Source organism: Triturus cristatus, chromosome 10 (assembly GCF_964204655.1).
Source record: "Triturus cristatus chromosome 10, aTriCri1.1, whole genome shotgun sequence".
Lineage (NCBI taxonomy): Eukaryota > Metazoa > Chordata > Amphibia > Caudata > Salamandridae > Triturus > Triturus cristatus.
In genome coordinates this window covers 986,695,983-986,721,055 of record NC_140593.1, presented here as the reverse complement: position 1 = coordinate 986,721,055, position 25,073 = coordinate 986,695,983, and the positions used below count along the sequence as shown (strand labels likewise).

Below are 25,073 nucleotides of genomic sequence, written 5' to 3'. Positions count from 1 at the left end.
AGGAGTCTTCCTCAGGGCTATGTGCATAGTCCTACAATATGTCACCGGCTGGTGGCAGAGCATTTGGCTGAGGTACCGGTTCATTCCCAAATTCAGATATGTCATTATATTGACGATGTTTTGATCCAAGGCGATACACAGGAGGAAGTTCAGACCCAATTGGACAGGATCATTGAGTGCCTGCGTGGGAAAGGTTGGGAAATCAACCCAGACAAATTGCAAGGTCCGTCCCAGTCTGTAAAATTTTTGGGTATTAATTGACATGAAGGGCACCGTGAAGTGATCCCTCAGGTTAAACAGAAGATTCTTGATTTTGCAGTTCCGAGGAATAGGAAAGACGCCCAGAGCTTCATTGGCCTGTTTGGTTTTTGGCGCCAGCATATTCCTCATTTGAGTCAAATATTGGCCCCCTTGTACCGGGTCACGCGTAAAAAGAATGCATTTGAATGGGATGAACCACAGCAAGATGCGTTTAGTCTGGCAAAAGAAGCAATTCAACATGCTCTGGATTTATGGCCTGTACGTGATGGTGATGTGGATTTGAATGTGTCTGTACAGGGCCCTTATGCAAATTGGAGTTTGTGGCAGAAACAAGGCAGGAGTAGAGTACCGTTAGGTTTTTGGACCAAAAAGTTACCTGATGCTGGTGAGCGTTATACACCCTTTGAGAAACAGTTACTTGCTTGTTATTGGGCTCTGGTGGATACCGAGCAATTGACTTTGGGACATGATATAGTTTTGCGCCCTGAAATTCCTATCATGCAGTGGGTTCTGAGTTCGCCGAAAACTCACCGAATTGGACATGCTCAAGAGGCGAGTGTGATTAAATGGAAATGGTATATACAAGATAGGGCACGTGAGGGCCCGAAAGGAGTTGCTTCTTTACATGAGCAGGTGGCGCGAGCGCCGTCGACTGAGACTGAGAGTGAATGTTCCGTACCTTTAGCACAGGAGTCCCCTGTCAAGTGGGGTAAGCCTTTTGATGATTTGTCCGCAGCGGACAGAAACCATGTTTGGTTCACGGATGGTTCAGCGAGGTTTATAGGGACGACACGGCACTGGAAGGCGGTGTCCTATAATCCGGTCACACAGAAATTGCTGAGCACAACTGGTGAAGGTAAAAGCAGCCAATTTGCCGAGCTGTACGCTGTTTATCAAGTTTTGAAACAAGAGTTACCTGGTACATGTCATATTTTCACTGATTCTTGGTCTACTGCCAATGGACTGGCTGTTTGGTTGCCGACTTGGCATTCCCATAATTGGAAGTTACATTCCAAGGAATTGTGGGGAAAAGAGTTATGGCAAGAGATTTGGGAGACGCTCCCACAGAGTACTGTTACAATCTTCCATGTGGATGCTCACACCCCGATAGATTCTCTTGACAAATTTTTTCATAACATTGCAGATGAGAAATCTAAAATTGCTGAGGCAGTGGTGGACAGGCAAGATTCTGACATTGCGGGATTGGCGAAATGGGCACACCAGAAGGCAGGACATTTTGGAGAGAAGGCCACTAGCAGGTGGGCTGCTGATCGAGGAATTTATATTCCCCTAGATTTAATTAAAAATGTTATCTTACACTGTCCCGTCTGTCAGCATATCAGACAGCGTAAAGTGCCCCAAATTGTTAAAGGTCATTTACATCGCGGAAAACTGCCCGCTCAAATTTGGCAGATTGATTACATTGGTCCACTTCCTATGAGTAGGAATTGTCAATATGTTTGCACTATTGTTGATACATACAGTGGCCTGCTGGTAGCCCTTCCCTGTAAGCAAGCTACCCAATTGAATACCATTAAAACATTAGAATTGATTATGATGTATTATGGTGTGCCATTCCAAATTCAATCTGATAATGCATCCCATTTTCGTGGAAGATTGGTACAGGAATTCTGTGCGGAAAACAATATTGAATGGATATTCCATATACCCTACTATCCACAGGCCTCGGGCCTGGTGGAGAGATTGAATGGCCTGCTAAAGGACCAGCTGCGTAAGTTAACAAATGACAAGTATAAGAATTGGCGAGACTTTTTGCCTCAAGCGTTATTGATTTTGAATAACCGTCCTTTCCTAAATGCGGAATCCCCACTTATGCGTTTGTTTCCTCCGAATGTTGATGCTAAGCCCAATGAAATAAGAGAGACTGTGATGTACTGGGAAATTACTCCTGGAGCTTTGGCTCCATGTAGAGCGACCCCAGGGTCGGCAGGTTTAGACTTGCATGCCATGGATGACACCGTTTTAAAAAAGTAAGGATCGGGTCATCATTGCTACCGGTGTTGGTATTCATATACCACCTGGGAATTTCGGATTAATCGCCCCTAGATCGGGGCTGGCTGTAAAAGGCATTCAGGTGCTTGGAGGAATAATTGACAGTGATTATCAGGGAGAGATTAAGGTGCTCCTGCTGAATAGCAGTGAGGTTGACTTACTGATACACCGCACTGACCGAGTGGCTCAATTACTCATTATGCCTGTTTTCAGTGGTACATTAATGAAAGGCACTGCCCCAACTTTGCTCACTGTACGAGGCCAGAAAGGTTTTGGCTCTACGGATAACCCTGGGGCTAGGGTTTGGGTGCAGTCGCCTAAAAATCCCCCTGAACAAGCAGAGGTTATTGCCACTGGTCAGGACAATACCATTTTGGTTATGAGACCAGGGAAAGATAGCTGGGAGGCGGTCCCGGCTGACAAATGTTATTTACGAGAATGATTAATGCCTGTATTTGATTCTCTTTCAGATCATTCTTTGGACTGTTGCTGCAGGATGTGTCGGTACTGGACTCCTTTTGGGATGGTACGACGGGAAAGGAGGGATCCCGTCAATCCGGGATGAACTGAGGACCCGAGTGTTGCGTTCCTTCGCTGCGTGGGATTCATCATCGAACTTTTGGACATCATTAGCCAGGAGGGTGACTGATGCCCCTCACTTCTGTTTGACACCGATGAGATCTGTACATGATATTCTGGCGACCTGTCTGGTTGCTGTCCCTGCCTCGTTGGAAACCCTAATTCACATTTTTAATGTTTCAAAGGCTCGTCCCAATGTTCTCCTGGGTGATTTTGCTACCCATGTATATTGCCCTTTATGCATTGAACTGCCGAACGAGCCACCCCCCCATCCAGTCCCAAATAGTTACCTATAATATCACACAAGGTGATTTATGCTTCTTTCTTACGTGTAATCCTAGTGCGATCTCTGAATGTCTACGCCTCAAACTAAAAGGCGCCACTTCATTTACCGCTCATGAACGGACTTTGTGCTTTCAAAGGACACCGACCACATGTGTTTCAGTTCAGAACAATATGACTTGCAATAGTTTGGTAGTTACCCCCAGTCATTATCGCACGATGTTACTACCTGCCGGATGGCTTTTCTCATGTGGTAATACTTCCTGGCCATATGTCCCTGCAAACATTTCCGGAGGCCCTTGTGCTATTACAAGACTCAGTTTGTTAATGTTTTCATCACATCCGAATGCCAACTCTCGTGTGATTCGAGATACTGTGATGTTACAGGAGGATTGTGACTCATCTTTGCATTTATATTCCAAGTCTGAATACCTTAGCCTAGCTATTTCAATTATTGGTGTTCCTGCTCTGGCAGTTTATAATGCCAAATCCATTGGGAAAATGGCCTGTTGGATGGTGAAATCCATTAATCATACTTCTACAGTCCTGTCCGACATGTTACTAGATGCCCAGGGTGAACGTAGGGCCATTTTGCAAAACAGAGCGGCCATTGATTATCTTTTGCTTAAACATGGACATGGTTGCTCCGATTTTGAAGGTCTCTGTTGTTTTAACTTGTCCGATCATACACAATCCATACGTGCACACATTGACAAGTTGCGTGATTTAACGGAAGAAGTTAGAAAACACGTTGACCAGGGCTGGTTTGACTGGCTCTTTAATTGGTTGCCTGACGTACACATGCTACGTCAAACATTAGGTGGTATTCTGATTGCTGTTGCTGTTTTGATCTCTATCTGTTGCTTTATTCAGTGTATTCCTTCACTGCTTCCATTCTGTACGCTCGGTACTAGACATAGATCAGTTAGCTTTGTTTCATATTATTCTTCCACAGATGTTAGCTCCATTTAATGAATGTATAATAGACTGAAGTCAAGGGTGAAATGTACTGCTCGATTTTCCCGGCTCTCTTGTGATTAAGGGGACTAATGTGACTTCAGTCTCTTTCCATCCAAGTCTAAGGGTTAGAGTAGTGTATAGAGCCTATTTATTAGGCACTTCGACATGATCCTGTGTTCTTCCCCATAGATTAGGGTTTGCACATATATCCTAGAGGATAGATCCGTTAGTATTAGGGGTAATCTGTTCTATAGTGAGGGTATTTCATGGAGTCGTGCTGAATCCAGGCCTGGTAGGCCTTAAACGGGAGAGACTCCATCTTTCTTTCCTCTCCGGCAGCTTGGAAAGTTTCTAGGTCGAGGGTGATGTTTTAGTTACGAGGTGTTATTCGCTTGGAGAGAACCGGTTCAGGCCGGCCCTTATCGAAGGATTGTATTTTTCTTCATGCCGAAGACACTACATCAGGCCGGCCGGCTGGGAACGTGTCCTTGGTACGGGGAGGTACAAGAATTTGGTGGGCGGCAGGTTACGGGCTGGAATTTTCCATGAGAAAATGCACCTCTATATTAGTGAAAGTCTGAGGCAGATACTGGCACTTGCTTTTTAGTCCGTAGGCGGCACCTGGCCGTTAAGCAGTAAAGCTACTACTTATTCCAGGGAAGACAGATGACAAACTCGAAGGTGGAGAAAAACCGAGAGACAGATATTCTTCTAACAGAATAGCCAAAGAAAAGAGAGTAGCCGATGAGGAAGAGGTCCCAGTGACTCGGAGAAGGAGAAGGGAGTAGATCCGTGACTGCGGAGGTGTGACTTCCAGGCGAAGCCGAGGCACAGACGAGAAGGGAACCTAGATGACCATTGAGCGCAGGCTACATACGACCAAGGTGATGTCAACCCCTTTATTATTAGAGTGTACAACTTAATCTATCACTTTTCTTTGCAGGTCATATGTAATATGTATTATGTTCTGTAAGTGTGTATGTAGTAACTAAATAAAGTATCCAGTTTGTAGTGAATCAACATGTGCTGCGTGTTCTTGTATAAGAGGGTAGCCTATTCTTCTAGTCAGCTGTGACTTGATATGAACAGATGTTAATCCTGATCAGGTAAGTGGTAGCTGAATAAGGGAGAAAGGAGCCCCTCGAACTGGGGAACAGGTTGTGCTCAACTAGTAGTCTTTGTGTGATCTGATACATAGTAACACTGGTTCCCTTGTTGTATGTCGTGGTAATTATAGGATGAACTTGTGCTAAGGCTGCCGTCTGGGTAGGAAGTCCTGGGTCCGTTTGGGACCGCGAGGCTGAGGCTGCCGTCTGGGTAGGAAGTCCTGGGTCCGTTTGGGACCGCGAGGCTGAGGCTGCCGTCTGGGCAGGAAGTCCTGGGTCCGTTTGGGACCGCGAGGCTAAGGCTGCCGTCTGGGTAGGAAGTCCTGGGTCCGTTTGGGACCGCGAGGCTGAGGCTGCCGTCTGGGCAGGAAGACCTGGGTCCGTTTGGGACCACGAGGCTGAGGCTGCCGTCTGGGTAGGAAGTCCTGGGTCCGTTTGGGACCGCGAGGCTGAGGCTGCCGTCTGGGTAGGAAGTCCTGGGTCCGTTTGGGACCGCGAGGCTGAGGCTGCCGTCTGGGCAGGAAGTCCTGGGTCCGTTTGGGACCGCGAGGCTGAGGCTGCCGTCTGGGCAGGAAGTCCTGGGTCCATTTGGGACCGCGAGGCCGCCACTTGTATTATAAGAGGTCTTGATATATATATATATATATATATATATATATATATATATATATATATGAGTAGGAATTCCCTGTCCTTAGGTGGTATGTATATATGTGGTTTCTTAGGTATGAATAGGCCCTAGGGAGGGGGTAACGTTCTGGCTGGGTTAGAGAGGCTCTGTTGAGCGGGTTCTATCTGATCCGAAAACCCAAGCAGAACAGATGCTCAGTACCCTAAGTCATGGCATCTGTTGAGATAGGAATGTCCCCTGCATGGTGTACAGTTATCTTCCCCTACCCTGAAGAGTGAGTGAATGAGTGAGAGAGAGTGAGTATATCGGAAAAACGCTTTCTCTCATCATCCAAATGAAAGCGGAATATAGATATATATATTATATATATATATATTCTATGAAAATAATGTACGTTGCCAGTGTCCATATAATGCACAGAACCCTTTAGGGGCATATCAATCAAAGGTTTTTAGTTTTCTGACTGTCGTCTTTAAGATTAATAAAACACACCCATTTCATATCTGTATTACAGCACCTTACTTGCAAGAGCGGTTATAAGTATATAACATGAAGGAAAAATGTAGCCTGATGGGTCTACACTGAAAGCTGTGAAAAATATATCCTGTCCCTTTGAGTTCCCAAGAACTTTCCCTGTGTGTAAGGCACTGCAATGGCAGTTGACTCAGTCTGTTCTTTTTTCTGCCTCTTGTGAGTAGGATCTCAGAGTACATGTTGGGTTTCACACCTGTTTTTTTTTGTTGATTTTTTCTTTTTTTTTACAATAGTTTCAGCCATCTTCACAGTTTTTTCACTTTCATTTGATTTTGTTTACAACCATGTACAGGGTAAAGTGATTTTATCCAGTCAGAAGACCTTCTCAGTTCGAGAAGTGCCCTTCTTGTAGAAGAAGGGAGGGACTATCTGAAACACACAAAGTCTGTGTGGTAAGCCTCCCAGCTTCATACTCTGTGAATGACTGATATATGCCAGAAAACGTTAAAGAGGACATTAAAGGACTGGAAGGGCATAAGGCTACAGGATTAGAGAGCCAGAGAGGAGAGGCAAAAGAAGAGGATGGAGGAACCCTCTAACTATGCACCCTATGGAATGAAGACAGAGCATGAAAAAGACTCCTGATGGGGGCAGCCAGGGACAAAATGCAAGGCAGAAAACATCAGTGGTCCCATAATAACCAATTCTGCTCAAGATCGCTCTGGATGCTTGCAGCATTGAGGGCTTTGTCACCCACATGCTCTTCATCTAAAATGGGTTCAACACCATCAACTCATCACCACCATAAGGACCAAGACATCAGCCTTCCAAAGATGGGACGCTGTCGACATCAAAGGTATACCAGAGGACATCGACAAGATCACCATCTGCATCAAGGAAGTCCCAATGGTAGATGTAAAAGAATTTCTCTTTTTACAAGTTCACTCCCACTATTTAGACTGATGCTGCTAATTTTTCGACTCTCAGAGTGCACCGAGGCTTGCTAAGCAGACCTCAGTGCCAGTGTTCTTACCCATTACCAAGTGTATGTTGAATTGGCTATCCCCAACTGGTAAGTACTGACTGACTAATAAGTTTCTAGTATATGGTACCCAAGGTGACTAGGACATGTAAGACCTACCCTTACAGTGTCCACCCAGGGCAGCAGCACTGATTGTGCCACCCTGAGTGTGTCAAAGTACAAAATGGCTCCCAGCCTGCCACTGCAGACTGAAAGGGCAGGTTCACACTGCTAGTTCAACTTTGCCATTAAAACCAATGGCAAAGCCACCCTTTCCTTTAACATATGTATGTCTCTCCTAAGTAAAGCCTATAAAGCCCTATGGTAGGGAGCTGTATATTGATAAGTAGGGCATATAAACGTATATGTCTTAACAAACCCCCCAAAATTGTTGGTTTGCTGGGGAAATGTCAGTTGCCCCAATGGCTAACACAGGGTTACTGGCTGGCACGGGAAACACTAAAGTCCCTAGTAAGCAGATTCGGATCATGTGTTGTGCCAAAGAACTGTAGCAATTAATCATGTATACACACTTAATATCTTTATACAACAAAACCATACCACTAATAAAATCAATAAAATTCTAGTTTCAAATTTATTCCAGTTGATGAAAAAATGTTGCACTTATCAAAACTGAACATCAGTACATTATTCAAATATTAACGCAATACATAAAATACAACACAGTGTTGAAAAATTTCCATCATGTAAAAAAATAAAATAACAATAATAAAGAAAACTGCAATTAATTGCAGTTTTCTTTATTGTTGTTTTTTTGCTAGCAAGGTAATTACTATAGAGGAAAATTTTATGCTGGTCATGATACAGAGCGGAGGCGTATAGCCTGCCGCAAAAATCTTGCATGTTAATGTATGTAAATGTATAGGTATTTATATAGCGCCGATGACCACTACGGGTATCTCAGCGCTGTACTCATACCGCTGAAGGAACCCTTCCTGGCTTTCCGTGTGAGGTGTCCACTCCTGGGCACCCCCATGGTGAGGCCAGGCATCCCAGCGCTGTTGGGGCCGTTGTGGAGATTAAGCAAGCTATTGCCCAGAGTTGCAGCGTAGGACCCAAGATTAGAATAGGCACTGAGGCGAGAATATCCGGTCCGCGGAATTTAAAGCCCGAGACCCTGCCGCAACGGGAATCGAACCCTGGTCCCGGACCAGTGCTCTGCATCGAGGTCTGCCGCTCTAACCATTGAGCCACACTTCTTAATAGCATACCTTTACTGTGGATACCCTTAAGAGGAACTCCAGGGAAGCCCTGCACTGCCTTATCAAGAGCAGTAAGATGTTTATAGACCTAAATGCAGAATAGTATTTGCAAAAAGGATAAAGTGCATGGTGCTCTGTGTAGACAATCCATCGGCGGAAAAGGTTGGAAGAGTGGCAGAAATGATGCTGTATGATGGATATGCCACCAAGAAATGGCCAGTGTTAAGGTGTAGTCTGACCAACAGGTACCTGTGTTGTATATTTTTCACTCATAAAAGATGTTGAGGCCAGCACCGATAGAGGCCCAGCTGTCCTGATTTGTCCCCGTTTGCAGGTCTAACTGAAATCAGTGGGTGATTTTAACGCCTGGGCACCAGCCGACCACAACCCTCTCCATCCGAGCTCCCCGGCCAGGATCCATGACAACCGACTGTGTTCCCCTGCTTCCAGGACCCGAGCTCCCCGCTGGGAGCTCCCGGACTTGTCCCCAAGTCCCCCTCTGCAGCCTGTTTCTAGGTAGCCCACCTCCTTGCCTACGGTGTAGCGCGCAAGGTCTCCAACCCATCAATCACCTCTGCACCCGCATACATCTGTGCAGGTAAACGTGAACTGCTGGTTGTACTTTTGACCTTGGCCCCCTAGCACCTCAAGTCCTACAGGGGACCCCTGAGAACTGTTTGCAAAGAACCATATGCAGTTTACGTATTTTTCTTCATAGAAAAGCATTACCGTATAAAAATGCATTTGAGTGAACATTTTACTTACCTGGTAAAATTGCTATTACAAAAAGTACTTACCCATTAACGAAGTTCTTTTGTCTAAATTAGATTTTTCTTGGGTGTGTACCTTATGTATTGACTGTGTGTGTGTTCAACAAAAGCAATTACACTAAACTCTGACAAGCATAAACCTCTCGCCCACACTACCAGAAAAGAAAGCATTTGGAATTACTAATTTAAGCCCTATAAACCAATAAGGATCGTCTGGTCTTTATACATAGTATTCCTCCTTTTGGTATACTACATAAAAAGCCAGCTTCCTACAATCCACATGCAATATTTCGTATACCTCCTTTTGTAATTGTGTGTTAACCTTCCTATACTTTGCTGTCATGTTATTCACTCCTGAAGTTCTAAGGAGAGTGGGAGAACATACATCTTTTAGGGAACATTATGGAGTTTTATGACTTTCCTCAAACTTTCAAAATGTTCTTATTAACTTTCCCATTGTTTCTTTGATCTACCATAGCACTGATTATTAGCTTTGTGCCGACTGGATACATATTCTGCGCACTAGGCTGATGTACCTGTTTCTAAACATTATGTGGTGCCGTTAAATACTAATGAAGGTCAGATTTTTTGTAAAGAGGGTTAGCTATATCTCAAATCATGCTTTTGGTCTTACCCGAAGAGCGCTCTGTAATTCATCCTTAAGAGAACTTATTTCTTGCTTCTGATACTGTATTTCGGATTCCTTGACCCGCAACAGGACCTAAAATAGAATAAACAATCTTCACTTACATGCAAATATAACGCCACCTGCAATGCACTTTCTTCTGTATATCAAGGTAAGCTCTGAATCCACAGAAGTTACACTCCTCAAAGTAAAAGATTTACCAAAGAAGCTTTTTTCTAGTTTCCCCTTCAGGTGGTCCTTATTAACGAAGTACCTGAATTAGCATTAAAAGAATGCTTACGTTTGGACTACTAACCCCATGGGATCATAAAGATTTAAATGACATTACAATTAATATTATATTTGAAACTAAGGATATAATTCAAAATAATTAAGAAAGCCTGTTTATAGGCATGGTAAATTAACATTATTGCAAACAGTGTTACTGATAAACAAGCCCTCTTGGCTGCATTAAATGTAGTCGACCACGCGACCCAGCTCAATACCCTCACAGAACACGTAGGCTTCAAAGGCACCATCTTAAATGATGCACACCCTGCCTGACCCAAGGCAACAGTTTGTCCAAAGGAATCCTTCTAGATGGGAATTAATCCCTGTAATGTACATCTAAGAGCAGTGCTCTCTGCTATCATTTTTAACCACTTGACTTACTCATGGCTGCCAAGTACATGACGGTCCATAAATGCGCATATGAGAAAGAGCTTCATTTCAATGATATTGATCAACTGAAGGCTTGCATCACCACGCACCGAGCCTGGATTCCAAAAAGCTGGTTAAGGTTAAACTCTTTAAAAACTGTTTTTCATAATCGCTGGACTTCAAGCTTCCGTTTCAATCAACAGAAAAGATTCATGATGATGATGATGACGACGATAGTATGTGGGTTTGAGTAAATAGTAATTACCTAACATTTATCCTGAATTGGCTCTCATTATTTCAGGAGATGTCTCTACCAACTGTTCAGCCCAGTCTGCCATGCTCAGAACCTATACAATGAGCTAATGTCTTAATGCTAATTCCTGACCAATTCCATATAGGAAATGCACAGGTTTTAGTGATATTTTCTAAATATTTTATCATAGCAATTAATTGCAACACTGTTAACTCATTTATCAAATTTTGTTTTGTGATAGAATACTCAATTATGCATCTTTTTCATCTCCCCTTTCATTTTAGATCCCACTCTACCATGTAGTAAAAATACTAAGGACTAGAAGCCTTTTGAGCCCCAAACATAAGTTGCAAAGTACCTCACTAAAAACGTGGCATCCTACATTACATGATGCCCCAACTTTCATCTTAATCACATTGTGCCCTATATATCTTTATGGTAGTCAAATGTACAATGAACCACCATAAAAATATGGATACTGCATTTTTGATCAAAAAGCCTTTAAACCCAAAGAGCAATAGGGTTTGTCTTGTATGAATGTATGAATCACATTAAAAAGCAGGAAATATGCATAAACATGAAAAGCACAAATGTTCAACTCTTTCCATTACTGCGATGTACAGATATAAAGGAGATGTGGTTCGGGGAGATCACACTTGCTCCCCATTTTAGCAGATGACTGGAAATCTGCTCTCTCTATCTTCTCCTGCATCCTCTTGCTATAATGAAAGTGTTGCTTTCTCTCACTGTCTAAGGGAACATGTTAGAATTTTGATTCTGCTTGGATTTTGCTAGACTGCAATCTTCTTATATTGGAGCCAGGATTGTGGGTGCCACTGTGCTCAGTATTGAGATCGCTCAAATGGGAATACCATAAAGCAATATAATCTTTTTTCTTCTCTGTAATGTATTGTGTATTATATATCTTTTACAAAGCAGAATGATTCAGATCTTGGTGCATTGTCAATATAATCACTAAGGGGTTTTGCAGTGCTGTACAAAACTTTCAACTTAAACGCTTTCACCTTGTGGTCAGACACCCTAGAAAGCACCATAGGTGGCAACATTTTCAACTAAATTTCCGGGTGAGCTCCATATTAAAAGCAAAAATTTATGTTTTAATATTGTGGAAAATGCAGTGTGTTCTCCTGTTTGGTAAACATCTAGCAATGTGGTTTTCCTCCATTTCAAAACAACACCTTCATAATAATTTCCTACTGGGGGTCTGTATGCTTAAGAAGGGTTTTAATAGTAGAGTTGCGAAGTTACTTGCTATTGACCACTATTGTATAGTCTTGTTGATTCATTCACTTGAAAAATGAAGAGTCAGACTGGAGGATGAATGCACTTGGTGTTTGGATTCGATGACACATCTCATAAACAGAAGCATATTATGTAGAGGAGGAGGAGGAGGAGGAGGAGGAGTAGTAGCCTGACGCCTGTGTATAATTCTAAGGTAAGGAATCTGTGGCTAGAAGTCTCTATCACATGGCACAATTGTTTTATAGTGATAGGCATGTCAGTCAACGCAGATGGGATCAGGTACTTTTGTGAGTTCACAGCTCTTTGTTGAATGCTAGATTGATCATAGATATTTCTAACAGGAAAATGCAAACGCTGCAGGACAGAGATTTCAGTAAGTTCTGCAGTTACAGCAATGTGGTACCTAGGAACCCAATTAATTCAAGCTTGGAAGTTTTATTATGCTGGTGGCCCTACCTCCTATCACCCTCTGTACTGTCTTTATCTGGGTACCTCACTGTGTGCCGCTAGCTTCATTTGCCCCGTCCTGTACAGTGAGAAAGGTCAACAGATCACCCTGCTTTACAAATTAGGGCCTGAATCATACTGATCTGTGATTCACAGATTACATGCATCCACTAACTTGAATGTCACTGCAACCACTGGAGTCACGTGAAACAATTACAACGAGATTAGCTTTTAATTATGTTGGAGTAATCCTGATGTTTTCTTCTGAATTTCGCTTTGTCACTAAATTAATATCAAAAACACACAAAGGGAATTGTTTGTTATCACTCTTCACTAGATCTTTAATGAAGGAACAATCAAACCGAACTTTGCCCTGTTCTGGTCAGAACTCCCTGAGACAAACAAAAGGAGGTATTTGTGTTAACGACCCTTTAGTGCAGAACAGTGATATACACTCTCATTGGCTTCAGAAGGATGTTCTTTTCAACGAGCAGGAAATTAAGCTAAGAGAAGTAGAATCAAATCAAACTTCCTGGGCAGAATGTTGTTTTGAGGTTTGTAAAGGAGATCACAGTACTTGGGTTGCAAGACATCTGGTATGATCAACATGTTCCTAGGAAAACATGAACCAATCTTAATTGGAAGCACTAGGTTTTCCTAAAGGGAAGAGCTTGCTTTTGGCCACACAAATACTATGGAATGATTTTCGGCAGGCTCTGATGGTTCCTTCCAACAAGTGTTCCAGTGGTTTAATTTTGCCTGTCCTGCTAATGTTCTGGGCACTTTCACTTCTTTCAATCTTTTCCTCCACTACCTAGTCTTTATTTTCTCGTATTACCTTTTCCCACTTCTTAATCATATTTTGTAGACCCTGTGAACAAACATAAGATAAATAGTTTGTGAGTGATTTAAATAAGATCCAGACAGCATAGTTATGTGTCCCTTTCAGGGAGAGCAGCACAATCAGAGGCAGGACTCACCGGACACACCTGTGGAATGGCTCAGACCAGGAAATCCTGCAGGATAGATCAGGCAAAATACCTATGGCACCAGACCTTCCTTTCCAGGCAGTAGTGCTTCATGAACGTGTGGAGGGACACCCAGGTAGCAGCCTGGTAGATGTACAAGACAGGTAGACCGCGTGCTAGAGCAGTGGTAGCAGCCTTCACTCTGGTGAAATTAGTGTGCAAGCCTTCTGGGGGCTCCTTTTTGGCTAGCCCATAGCTGATTTTAATACATAGCACAATCCATCAGGAGGTAGTTCTCTTGTGCACTGCTTCCCCTATCTGGCACCAGAGAAGCCCACAAACAGTTGACAGTCCATACAATGGTCTCTGGTCCGATCAAAGTAAAAACTGAGGATCCACTTGGGTACAGTGGAGGCTTTCTTCCTCTTTATAGGGGTGAGGTGGAGTAAAGCAGGCTAGCGAGGTGATCGATTGCCCAATGTGGAAGGGCACAACTACCTTTGGCAGAAAAGCCCCTTTCGTCCAAAGGACCAATCTATCCAGGAAAAACTCGGTGTATGTCTTTTAGACGGATGGGGCCTGCAGTTCACTCACTCGTCTTACAGAAGTAATTACAATGAGGAATACAGTCTTCATGGTCAACAGGCGTAAAGGACAGCTGTGTATCAGTTAAAAGGGAGGGCACATTGGTAAGTGAGAAACAAATTAAGGTCCCACTGCTGCACCACAAAAAGTGATGGCGGGAACATGCTGGTCAGCCCTTTCAAGAAACGCATGATAACAGGTGATCTGAAAAGTAATGGCTGATCTGGCAAACATAAAAAGACTAAAAGGGAGGAAAAGATAACCCTTATGTGTTGTCCCTGCAAAGCCTTGCATAGCTAAAGACAGGCAAAAAAAGAAGATGTCAAACAACTTTGCATTCAAGGAGTGGCTGTTGCAGGGGCGAACACCAGGTAACAAACATTTCCCAGCGTCCTGCGTATAAACTCTTGGTGAATGGATGCCTGGCTGCCTCCTTTGGAAGGGAGATCAAAAGACCACTCAATGTCCATGCATGGTGATGCATGTTGTGCAGGCTTGGATGCAGGACCCTACCCTGCTGCTGCGACAGGAGGTCCCCGATGAAAGGGCAGTATGATCTAGGGAGAAATGCTCATGGCCAAAAGTTCCGGGTACCACACTCTACTCGCCCAATCTGAAGCCACTAAAATGACTTGGGCTGGTCTTTCATGATCTTTTTCAGCACTCTTGGAGGAGACGTAGGTGTAGAAAGGCATTTATGAGTTCCGAGCCCGAGTTGAAATGAAAGCTGTCTTGAGGAAGAGCTACCTTGGAAACTCCCAACAACAAAAGCTTTGACAATATGTATTCTCTACAGAGGAGTAAAGATCAAATCATGGTTCTCTCCATCCTTGGTAGATGCCATTTGCACCCTCTGAGTATATCTGCCATTTGTGATCCATTAAGGCAATGTTGGATGTGTGTGTCAGCTGAGTTTGTCTGCCCTGGAGATTAAGGATCCTGCCAGGCACTGGGCAATCAGGGAAATTACATGAATGTTCATCCACTTCCAGAGACGTGAAGCCTCCTGGCACAGGACCCATAACCACACTTTGCGCTGTTAGTTGCAATACCACATTGGCGTTGTGTCGTCAAAGTGTGAGTCCCACGGTACCAAAATAAAGCAGTATGTATCAAGCAGGGTCAAGATTGATTTGCATATGGCTGGGTCCAAACTGGGGTGGCATAGTGAGCAAAAGAACAATGGATTTAACCCAGATCTCTTGACTGAGGGTGAATGTTTGATTCATTCAGCAGTCCGTTCTTCATTAGTTGCAGCAGCACTTATCACCCTACGTGGGATGGGTATTTCCAGACATGGGTCCCTTGCTTGCTGTGCCACTGGATTCAAGCTAGCCTGGCTGAGGAGGGGTGTTACCCCGAACCCGGTCCCAGGATGGTTGTTTCTGGTCCAGGAAGGACCCGGCTTGGCAGTTCGGGCAGGACTGTTCCCATGAGGAGCAGGGTCAGGACTGATTTACATATGGCTGGGTCCAAACTGGGGTGGCATAGTGAGCAACAGAATGATGGATTGAACCCAGATCTCTTGACAGGGGGGTTAATATTGATTGATTCAGTATTCCGTCCATCATTTGTTGCAGCAGCACGTTTCACCCTAAGTGGGATGGGTATGCCCAGATGTGGGTCCCTTGCTCGCTGTGCCACTGGATTCAAGCTAGGCTGGCTGATGAGGGGTGTTACCCCGAAACCGGTCCCACAATGCTGGTTTCCGGTTCAGGGAGGACCCGGCTTGGCAGTTCAGGCTGGACTGTTCCCATGAGGAGCAAGGTCAAGACTGATTTGCATATGGCTGGTTCCAAACAGGGAAAGCGTAGTGAGCAAAAGAACGATGGATTTAACCCAGATGTGAATGTTTGATTCATTCAGTATTCCGTCCTTAATTTTTTGCAGCAGCATTTATTTTTGGCCCAGCTGGAAGAGAAAATTAAAAAAGCCTTTTCAACACCTGCAAGTTGCTGTTCCGAGTAGAAAGAAGGCAACATGCAGGTGTTGCTGAATTATTTCCCGGTGTTGGCAGATTACACCAAGACACATTCAGCATATTTCACAAGGCCAGATGGATTCCCTATCCCGCTCAATAATAGTTGTGGATCTGAGTTCCAGCTGGTTTCTCCCTTCTTTCCAGCACAGGTGTTAATGTGATACGCCCCTCAATTGGCCTGGGGCAAACTTGGAGATGGAACCCAACTAGACTTAATTTACGCGCCTGGTACCCTATTGGCACATAATGCATGCTTTACACGTACATGTGTTTTGAAATATGTGCAACCAGTTAGAAAGGCTAAACCTCTCCATGCTCAGCAACATATGCCCAGATGACAGAGTCCTATCTATTGAATCGATTCGGGATAAGCCAGACTATATACCATTAGAAACACTGGCGGCCCTCACAGGCCAGCATCTACAGCATGTGCAGTACTCGTTCAACACAGGGCACATTAAAAAGCTGTTTTCAGCGCGCCACCTAAATTACACAAACCCAGAAGAAGAACCCAAGTAGAGGGGGGTGACATGTAATATTATTTTTCCTAACTGTGTCCCTAGAAACTAACAGCTGCTTCTTGCTTTGTCCTGGTAAACAATGTGATTTGCAGAATTCTCAAGGAGTGCTAATATTTGCCCTTTAGCATTGAGATGATTGCATTTTCATCTGAAAGGCTATCTTAGCCCTCGCATCCACTGGGCTGTTTAACCTGTGATTGCCCGCAAGCAGAAAAGCAGGAGCAACATTTTATTTTGCATTTAAAAAGGCTGCCAAGTGGCACTCTGACATTAGATATTATCTGCCATCCCTGGCCTTTCAGCTAGCACAATGCTCCATTGTGGGCCTCATAATTTTGTTTTTAACAGTTTCATTATGAGCTTAAAACCCCACATGCAAAGTGCTTTTAGCTAAAATGACAAACTGGCTGGAGATCTTACACATGATGTGGAGCCCACTTGTAAGCTATATTGAAGATGTTACAGAGTTGCCTACTCCATGCAGGTAACCACTGTCAGATATGGATCCAGTGTAATACCTATTATATGCACCTAGCCTGACAGCTACACCAAGCTGAAAACAAACAGGTTCCTGGGCTCACTTTGCCTGACGTTAGTGACAGCAAGCGCTTAATTTGGGCCAGTGTTTGCAAGTGGGGCCCACCCGCACTCATTTTTGGGGACATGCATTTATTTTTCCTTAACGGACTTTGGTCTAGAGGGAGAAAGCAGGGATGAAAAAGAGCTTTGAACAGAGGAGCAGGGATTGCCTAGTGGTGGATTAATGAGGCACCAGGTGGAATCAAGACTATGCAGCCTTAGTTTTCTGCTCCCGACATTTGATAGTGTTGGCTGCAGGCTAAGCAAAACTTTGGGCTCCAACAATTACTCTTTTACAATGTAAGCACTGGTGATAGGGATAATTGTATCACTATACACACGTGTTCCTCTAAAATGCTTGCAATGCTATGCTGAGCATTTTATTTTACTTTACACTGGGTTTCACCATGTGTAACCAATATATTCAAATTCAAAGTGTGAGAAACCCACCTCCAATTCATAGGCATCTTTCCCTTGTGTTAGAGGCGATCCAGCAGCCTCTCCACTTCCATCCCCAGTCAGTAGCATGCGCAATCGTGTGAACTCCGCAGCCAGGCGGTTATTTAACTCCTGCCAAAACAAAAAGGTAGAACAAATTGAAAGAATGCATACAGGTGATCAACAATAAAGTAATTCTTGTGTGATTTCATTTGGAAAGATAAAAGGCTGAGTTCCCTTTAAGTTGAAAGCAAAGGGCACACAAAATCAAGCTTATTTGTATCCTAAATATCAATTATTATAACATATTTATTTTTATTTATTTTTGAAAGCACAGATTTGTAACCATTTTAAAGATTAAGGAAATATTTCAAAGCTGCATGCTGTTTTCTAAACCTCCTAACCATTGCTCTTAATTTGGGAGCTAATCGAGTTGTAACATTTTTCTTAAACACTAATGCATCTGTTTAAAAAAATGCTGTGTTTATTACTTTTCCACGTATTTTTTAATCGTATATGACCCCAAATTAAGAGAAGGAATCCACTACCTTCAATCTTCTCGCTTCTAATAATATTCTTGGTTGTTTTTTGAAGTCTCGCTCCTGCCACAAGCACGTAGGACTTAGATTTGTTTACCCTGAGATCTAGGTTGTTCATAAATGTAGTATACTTCTCTATGAGACTATGCAGTGCGTTGCTGGTTCGCGCCAACAGCACCGCATCGTCTGCATAGAGAAGTAGAGAAGTATTGGAACGGGTGATGAGTTACTGAGAGGAACATCTATAGTAGACCCAAACTGGGCTCTTTCCATGGCGTTAGTATATAATGAAAATAAGAAAGGGACGAGTACATACCCTGTCTTACACTGCGAGTGATTCCAAGTATCTTATACATACGTCCTCTCTCCCAAAACAAAACATGCCGTGGCTGAGGAGTACATCTCGCGTCTATTTTGGATTATTGCCTTCTTATTTTGTATATCATGAAACTGATGGAATCTAATGGGATGTCACCCATCTTTAACATGGGGTTTTTCGTTAAAAGCAAATGCTTCGATTATCTCATGCAGTCAGCCAGAGCATCTGAGCACTTTATAATACAATTGGGTTTTATCTTCTTACATTGTTAGGGATAGGTTTTGTGTTTGGACTTAATGAATTCTATAATCGGTTAAGGCCTCTGGTGCTATTTCAACATTTGTATATCAATTCCACAATCCTAAAGAGCTTGTAGGATGTCCTGTCGGGGGGGGAGAGGACTACAGAATATGCACACAGTATAAAAATATCAAATAGAGAGGCTGATGCTCATGCATACCATGTTTTTTAGTTCTGAAAAATCGAGGGCGGTGATCTTTTACAGTCTTTTTCTGCATTCAGACATTAGCGTTTCCTTCGAAGAATGTGTGTTACATCCAGTGTTTTGCTGTCTTTTTTTTCCACTCCTTCTTAGGACCGGTCTTCTGCACAGCTTCAGCTTTCAGTTTTTACCCCAGACGAGCTTCCTCAAGAGTTAACATGCATGCCCCTCGCAGTTTCCAGTAGATGAGCCATCCAGCCTGTGCCTGCAGTGCCTGAGACCCTCATTATGTACTCTCTCCTTCTCTATTGAGTCGCTAAGAACAGATTGATTTGCTGTCTGGTACCATGAGCCCCCAGAGGAAGAAGGATGATCTATTTTCTTTTTGATTCATGTTCTAATCATTACCTCTTAATTTGATCTTTCTCTTCCCACTATTCGCTATGCAAAAGACACACAATTGATGGACGGAATGCAGAACAAATCAAATCATTTACCCCCAGTCAAGAGATCTGGGTTGAATCCATCCTTCTTTTTCTCACCATGCCAACCCAGTTTAGACCTGGCCATATGCAAATCAGTCTGACCCTGTGCCTCATAGGAACAGTCCAGCCCGAACTGCCAAGCCAGGTCCTCCCTGGACCGGAAACCAGCATCCTAGGACCGGTTTTGGGGCTTCACCCCTCCTCAGCCAGGCTAGCTTGAATCCAGTGGCACAGCAAGCAAGGGACCCATGTCTGGGCCACTTTTCTCTATGGGTATTTATCCTCTCAGGATTTCTCAGAATCTCTTTTACTGGCCTCACATCTTGCCTAGGTTTTTATACTGGCCTATATCTTTATTTAATGGGTCCTACTTGCTCATCTCTTCCTCAGCCCTCCTAAGTTTCCCATTTCCAGGTCTCAGATTTGGATCGTCCGGCTTCATTTTCTACTTCCCACCAACGTTTCTCACTCTTTTCTTAGTCATTTAGCTCATTAGACAAGGATAGCTTTGGGACTGCTTCTTTCCCTTATTTGCCTCAAGAACATACAGTGTTTTCTTGTCTGCGAATTCACTGTTCAGTTTACTTTTTTATTGCATTGCCCCATACTTTTGAGTATTTGTCTGCAAGTTGTGCTAATTATTTCTTTGATTCCTTTTTATCTCCCATACAGTTAAAATGCCATAATGATTTCTTAAAATCCTTTGTCCTTGTTTTCTTTCAATTACAGTGCCAACGATAACATAATTGTTGATGTTATTATTCTAGCACACTCTCCAAGAGGAACTTTTGATTTTATGATGGTGGAAAAGCTACCCTAACTCATCACTGACCTTGTTCCAGACTAATTGTGGAGTGTTGTGTCCTCAACCCATCAAGCGCTGGTTATGTTCCTACCTTTTCATTGTCATTCTGCTGGTTTTCCTCCATTCTCCACAAACAACTCCTCATTCAGGCTTCTTTTCAAATCCTTAAGAAGATTCCCCCACCCTATTTAACCATCTCAAGCAATGGCGCTTATCACTACTGTGTGGCTACTTCACTCTGAAAAGATGGTTATAACAGCCCAGTGGTGTCTTAGGATGCATAGAAATAATTTGGGCTGGTTGGCTGCCTCTTTTTATATGGCAACTGAAGCGACAGCAACGAGCAAATGGTGTATGATGTATAAATATATTCCTCCATTACAACTGATTGGCGCTTGTCTGATATGACTGATGCCTCTCTGTTAAGCCTACTATACATACAATAATGCAATGCAATATTTGCACTACACAGCAGTAGTGTCCACTTCTTTGCTGCCAGCGACCAGAAATTCTTTATGTCTTTGGGTTGGAGTCCCCTAAATCTGAGTCTTTGCTAAGGTGGACTTGATGTGGCATAAAAGTGGCACGTTTATGAAGGTTCTCAATTGTTGTGTAGTACATTTGAAATGAAGTCTATTTGATCTAAATAGAATATGCACTATGTTCCAACTCTGGATTAGTATTAGGAAAACCTTTCTTAACCCCTTCGTTGCACCTCAGTAGTGCTGCGCACGTCCTTTGGCCGATGCGGCCCCGCCCACTCAATGAAACGCCCCGCACCGTGGCGGAATTACTGTCGAGGTAAACGGGTTAAGAAATCAAAACAAAAATAGTTGTAAACTCTCCAATCTCAGCTGCTGTATCACACAGTCATTTTTATAAGATTTTTATTGTATTACTCTCAGCAATTATTTATACGTGCGATGTTTTCAACATATACTCATTAGTGACGAAATATCACAGTAACTCATTGTCATTCAAATACTAGTGAGCTGGTTATGGTCATGGTGGATGAGTGGGATTGAGAGATGAGAGACTAGCAATTTGTTGCTTGTAAAAATGGAGTGTTCAACATGTGATTAAAGAACAAGTTACTTACCCTCAGTAATGCCTTATCTGGTAGAGACTCTATTCAGCCGCAGATTCCTTAATTTAGAATAATCCTCAGGCATCAGACTGGTTCTGGAGCATGAACCCTGCGCATCAGTAGGTGCTGTCGTCCGGGTCAGCATCGGAAGTGACGTGCGTGGGGCCTATCCCAGCATGCTGAAGTCAGTTTCTTTTCCAGACCTTCCACTTCCACAACGGCAGAGCAACAAAGAATGCGGACATACTGCTGTGTATTGCTAAGGCCCTTAGAAGGGTGGCCTTACTGAATCAATTTGAAAAGCGCTGAGGATGGGATGATCGGTAAGGAATCTGTGGCGAATATAGTATGTTTCAACGCATGATATTACATTGCGTTCCTTTACAATGCGGTCGTTACAACGACCGCGTTGTTAGAACTCGATACCTTTACAACGCAAGTCATTAGATCGACTTGCTGTAGGAAGTGCGCTGGACTTAAGAATAGTATAATTTACTATTCCTTAGGTTAGAGCGCCCCCTACAGGAAGTCGATCTAATGACTTACGATGTAAAGGCATCGGGATTTAACAACATGGTCGTTGTAACGACCCGTGTTGTAAAGGAACGCGATGTAATGACAGCGTTGTAAGGAAAATGTTACTTATCAGTATGCATCTGTTCTTGGCATGTACAGCTGTAGAGTTGTATAATTTAGCATAGATCGCCATCTGGTGTTGGGCTCGGATGTTTGCAGTTTGTTTCTGTTGAAGAAGTCTTTGTAGTCACGGGATAGGTGACTCCTCCTTATAGTGATAGTGCGCATTGGCATCGACTCCATCTTCAGATTGTTTTTCCCCATAAAGGGTGATGATGGAGTTAGGAAGAGAATATTAAAGGATGTCCATGTGATGTGATGTATCTAAATAAGATAATACTGCAACAGATAAAGGTACCCGGGGAGGTGGATGGGCGTATACAACTCTACAGCTCTACATGCCAAGAACAGATGCATACTGGTAAGTAGCATTTTCCGTTCGAGGCATAGGAGCTGTAGATTATATACTTTAGCATAGACTATAAAGCAGTTTTTCCTCCCTAGCGGTGGCCACCTGTATCCGTTGCAGTAGTTTGAAAAAGTGTTCTTAATACAGCCTGGCCCACAGTAGCTTGTTGCTTTGCTTGCACATCTACACAATAGTGTTTGGTGAAAGTATGCGGTGTAGAGCATGTTGCTGCTTTGCAGCTGTCATCTAGGGGAATGTTCCCTAAGAATTCCATAGAAGCCCCTAGTTTGCGTGTGGAATGAGCTCTAGGGGGAATAGTTAATGTGCGTTTAGATTTGAGATAGCATATTTGGATGCATTTAACAATCCACCTTGCAATTCCTGTTTTTGAAATGGGATTGCCTTTGTGCGGTGGGGAGAAAGCTACAACAAATTGTTTTGTTCTTCTAAAACTTTTAGCTCTTTCTATGTAGTAGAGTATCGCTCTTTTAACGTCTAGCCTGTGGAGAGCGCGTTCTGCTACGGAGTCTGGTTGAGGGAAAAATACTGGAAGTTCAACCGACTGATTAAGGTGGAACTCTAGGCGGAATTATTCTTTTAAGTCCTTCCATAAACGCTTTGATAGCAGGTATTTGAAATAACGACAAATGTGTTCTGTTTTGGAGGTAATCAGCAATTGATGCAAGATATAACCATATAGATGTATATGCTAGGTTACATTTTTGTAGATGCAAAAGGTAACATAATATTTTGGAATGAAGCATCCAACGGATCGATTTTGTTATTTGTACAATAAATGACAAATCGCTTCCAATTTGCTGCATAGCATGCTCTAGTAGTAGGACGTCTAGCCTCTTTGATGATGTTCAGGCAGTCTGGCGGGAGATTAGGGTAGCCAAACTCTAGGACTTCAGGAGCCAGATCGCAAGATTAAGTTGATTGGGATCTGGGTGCCTTATCTCTCCATTGTTCTGAGTGAGGAACTTGGCGGAGAGGTGGAGCTTTTGGTGAGGCACTACTGAAAGTTCCAACAGGGTTGTGAACCATGGTTGGCGTGCCAATGTTGGAGCAACTAGGATCATTGTGAGGGAGTGTTGTTTGAGCTTCCGAACCAGTAACGGAATGTGTGGGAGAGGCGGAAAAGCGTAGGCATATCTGCCTGACCAGTTCATCCATAGTGCATTGCCTTCTGGACAATGGGTGTGGATATCTGGAGGCGAAGTTTGGGCGTTTTGGTGTGTGGTGAACAGATCTATGTCTGGATGACCCCACATGTGAAAGAATGGAAGAACTTGAGGATGAAGTTCCCATTCGTGGATCTGCTGTGTCTGACGACTGAGCAGATCTGCAATCTGATAGTGTACTCCTGGTAGATGTTCTGCGAGGAGGTAAATGTTTTGAGGAATGGCCCATCTCCATATGCTTTGCACTAGCTGTGAAAGCTGAAGAGAGTGTGTCCCCCCCTGTTTTTGTATGTAATACATTGCTGTCATGTTGTCTGTACGGATCAAGACAGCTTTGCTTACTAGCAAGAGTTGAAAAGACTTTAGTGCTAGAAAGATTGCCAATAACTCCAGGTGATTTATGTGGAGTTGTTTTTGTTGATGGGTCCATATACCCTGAACGGTCTGGTTTTGGAGATGAGCTCCCCAGCCGGTGAGCGATACGTCTGTGGTTAGCACTATTTGTGCAACTGGGTCGAGGAACGGCCGCCCTTTGCATAGGTTTTGTGTGTTCCACCACTGCAGAGAGCGATGCGTGTGGCTGTTCACCAACACCAGATCTGTTAACTGACCTGGAGCTTGGTTCCACTGATGTGCTAAACATTCTTGTAAGGGACGCATCTGAAGTCTTGCATAAGGAACAATGAGGATGCAAGAGGCCGTCATCCCTATTAGCTGCATGAACACTCGAGCTGGAAGGGAGTGTTGAGGTTGAAATCTTGATAGGAGAGCTTGCATGCTGGCTATCCTGACTGGATTGGGATATGGAAGGGCTTTTGCGGTATCTATTGTGGCACCTAGATACTAAAGTAGGTGGGACGGTTGAAGGTGTGACCTGGGTAGGTTTATTGTGAAGTCGTGGAGCAGCTGGATTGTTTTGTGTGTATTGTGCACACAGTGTGTGTGTGACTTGGCTTTTATGAGCCAGTCGTCGAGATAAGGAAACAGGTGAATGTGTTGTGTCCGCAAATGAGCTGCGACTACCGCGACATTGTGAAGACTCGGGGTGCTGTAATTACTCCGAATGGGAGGGCTTTGAATGGATAGTGCTGACCGTCCACTACAAACCGTAGATGTTTATCCTGATGGTGTTTCGGTGCCGAATGTTGGTGTTTCGGTACCAGGGATGGTAATTCAGTACTGATGCGTGGCTGGCTCGGTCCCAAGTCGCCTGAAAGCTTGTCTTTGTACTTCAGAGCCAAGCCCGAAGGCGGGGCCTCAGAAGTTTTATCACGGTGTCGACCTGAGCCAGAGGCGAAGGAGTTACCGGAGCCTTATGTTTTTGAGAAGAGGTAGAGGTGTCGATGTCGGTACTCACGGTTGGTTGACCTGGAGTAACCATCTGATCTTCGGCCTCTGATTCGTCAGCCTCAGAGATGCTGATGTCTTCATTGTCCGGTTGTTGTTCCTCGGGATCATCGAGGCCTGCATCGAAGATGTCGTCCAGCACCGAGGTAGTGGATCGAGACATTACGTGATGTCGAGCCTGCCGATCACGTATGGTTTTCTTTGATCGGAATGAAGTGCATACCGGGCAATCTTTGTCCT

At 43.7% G+C, this 25,073-nt stretch overlaps 1 protein-coding gene across 4 annotated transcripts in view; it reads right to left on the bottom strand.

Moving 5' to 3' along the window:
* MPRIP (myosin phosphatase Rho interacting protein) overlaps nucleotides 1-25,073 on the bottom strand; it is a 753,461-nt gene that overhangs the window by 105,763 nt on the left and 622,625 nt on the right. For all 4 annotated transcript variants that reach the window (XM_085628921.1, XM_085628923.1, XM_085628922.1 and 1 more), the window contains exons 20-21: nucleotides 17,653-17,772; nucleotides 9,955-10,041 (exon numbers count right to left, since the gene is read on the bottom strand). In XM_085628921.1, the coding sequence (XP_085485047.1) occupies nucleotides 9,955-10,041; nucleotides 17,653-17,772 (207 nt within the window). The remainder of the gene's footprint in view (nucleotides 1-9,954; nucleotides 10,042-17,652; nucleotides 17,773-25,073) is intronic.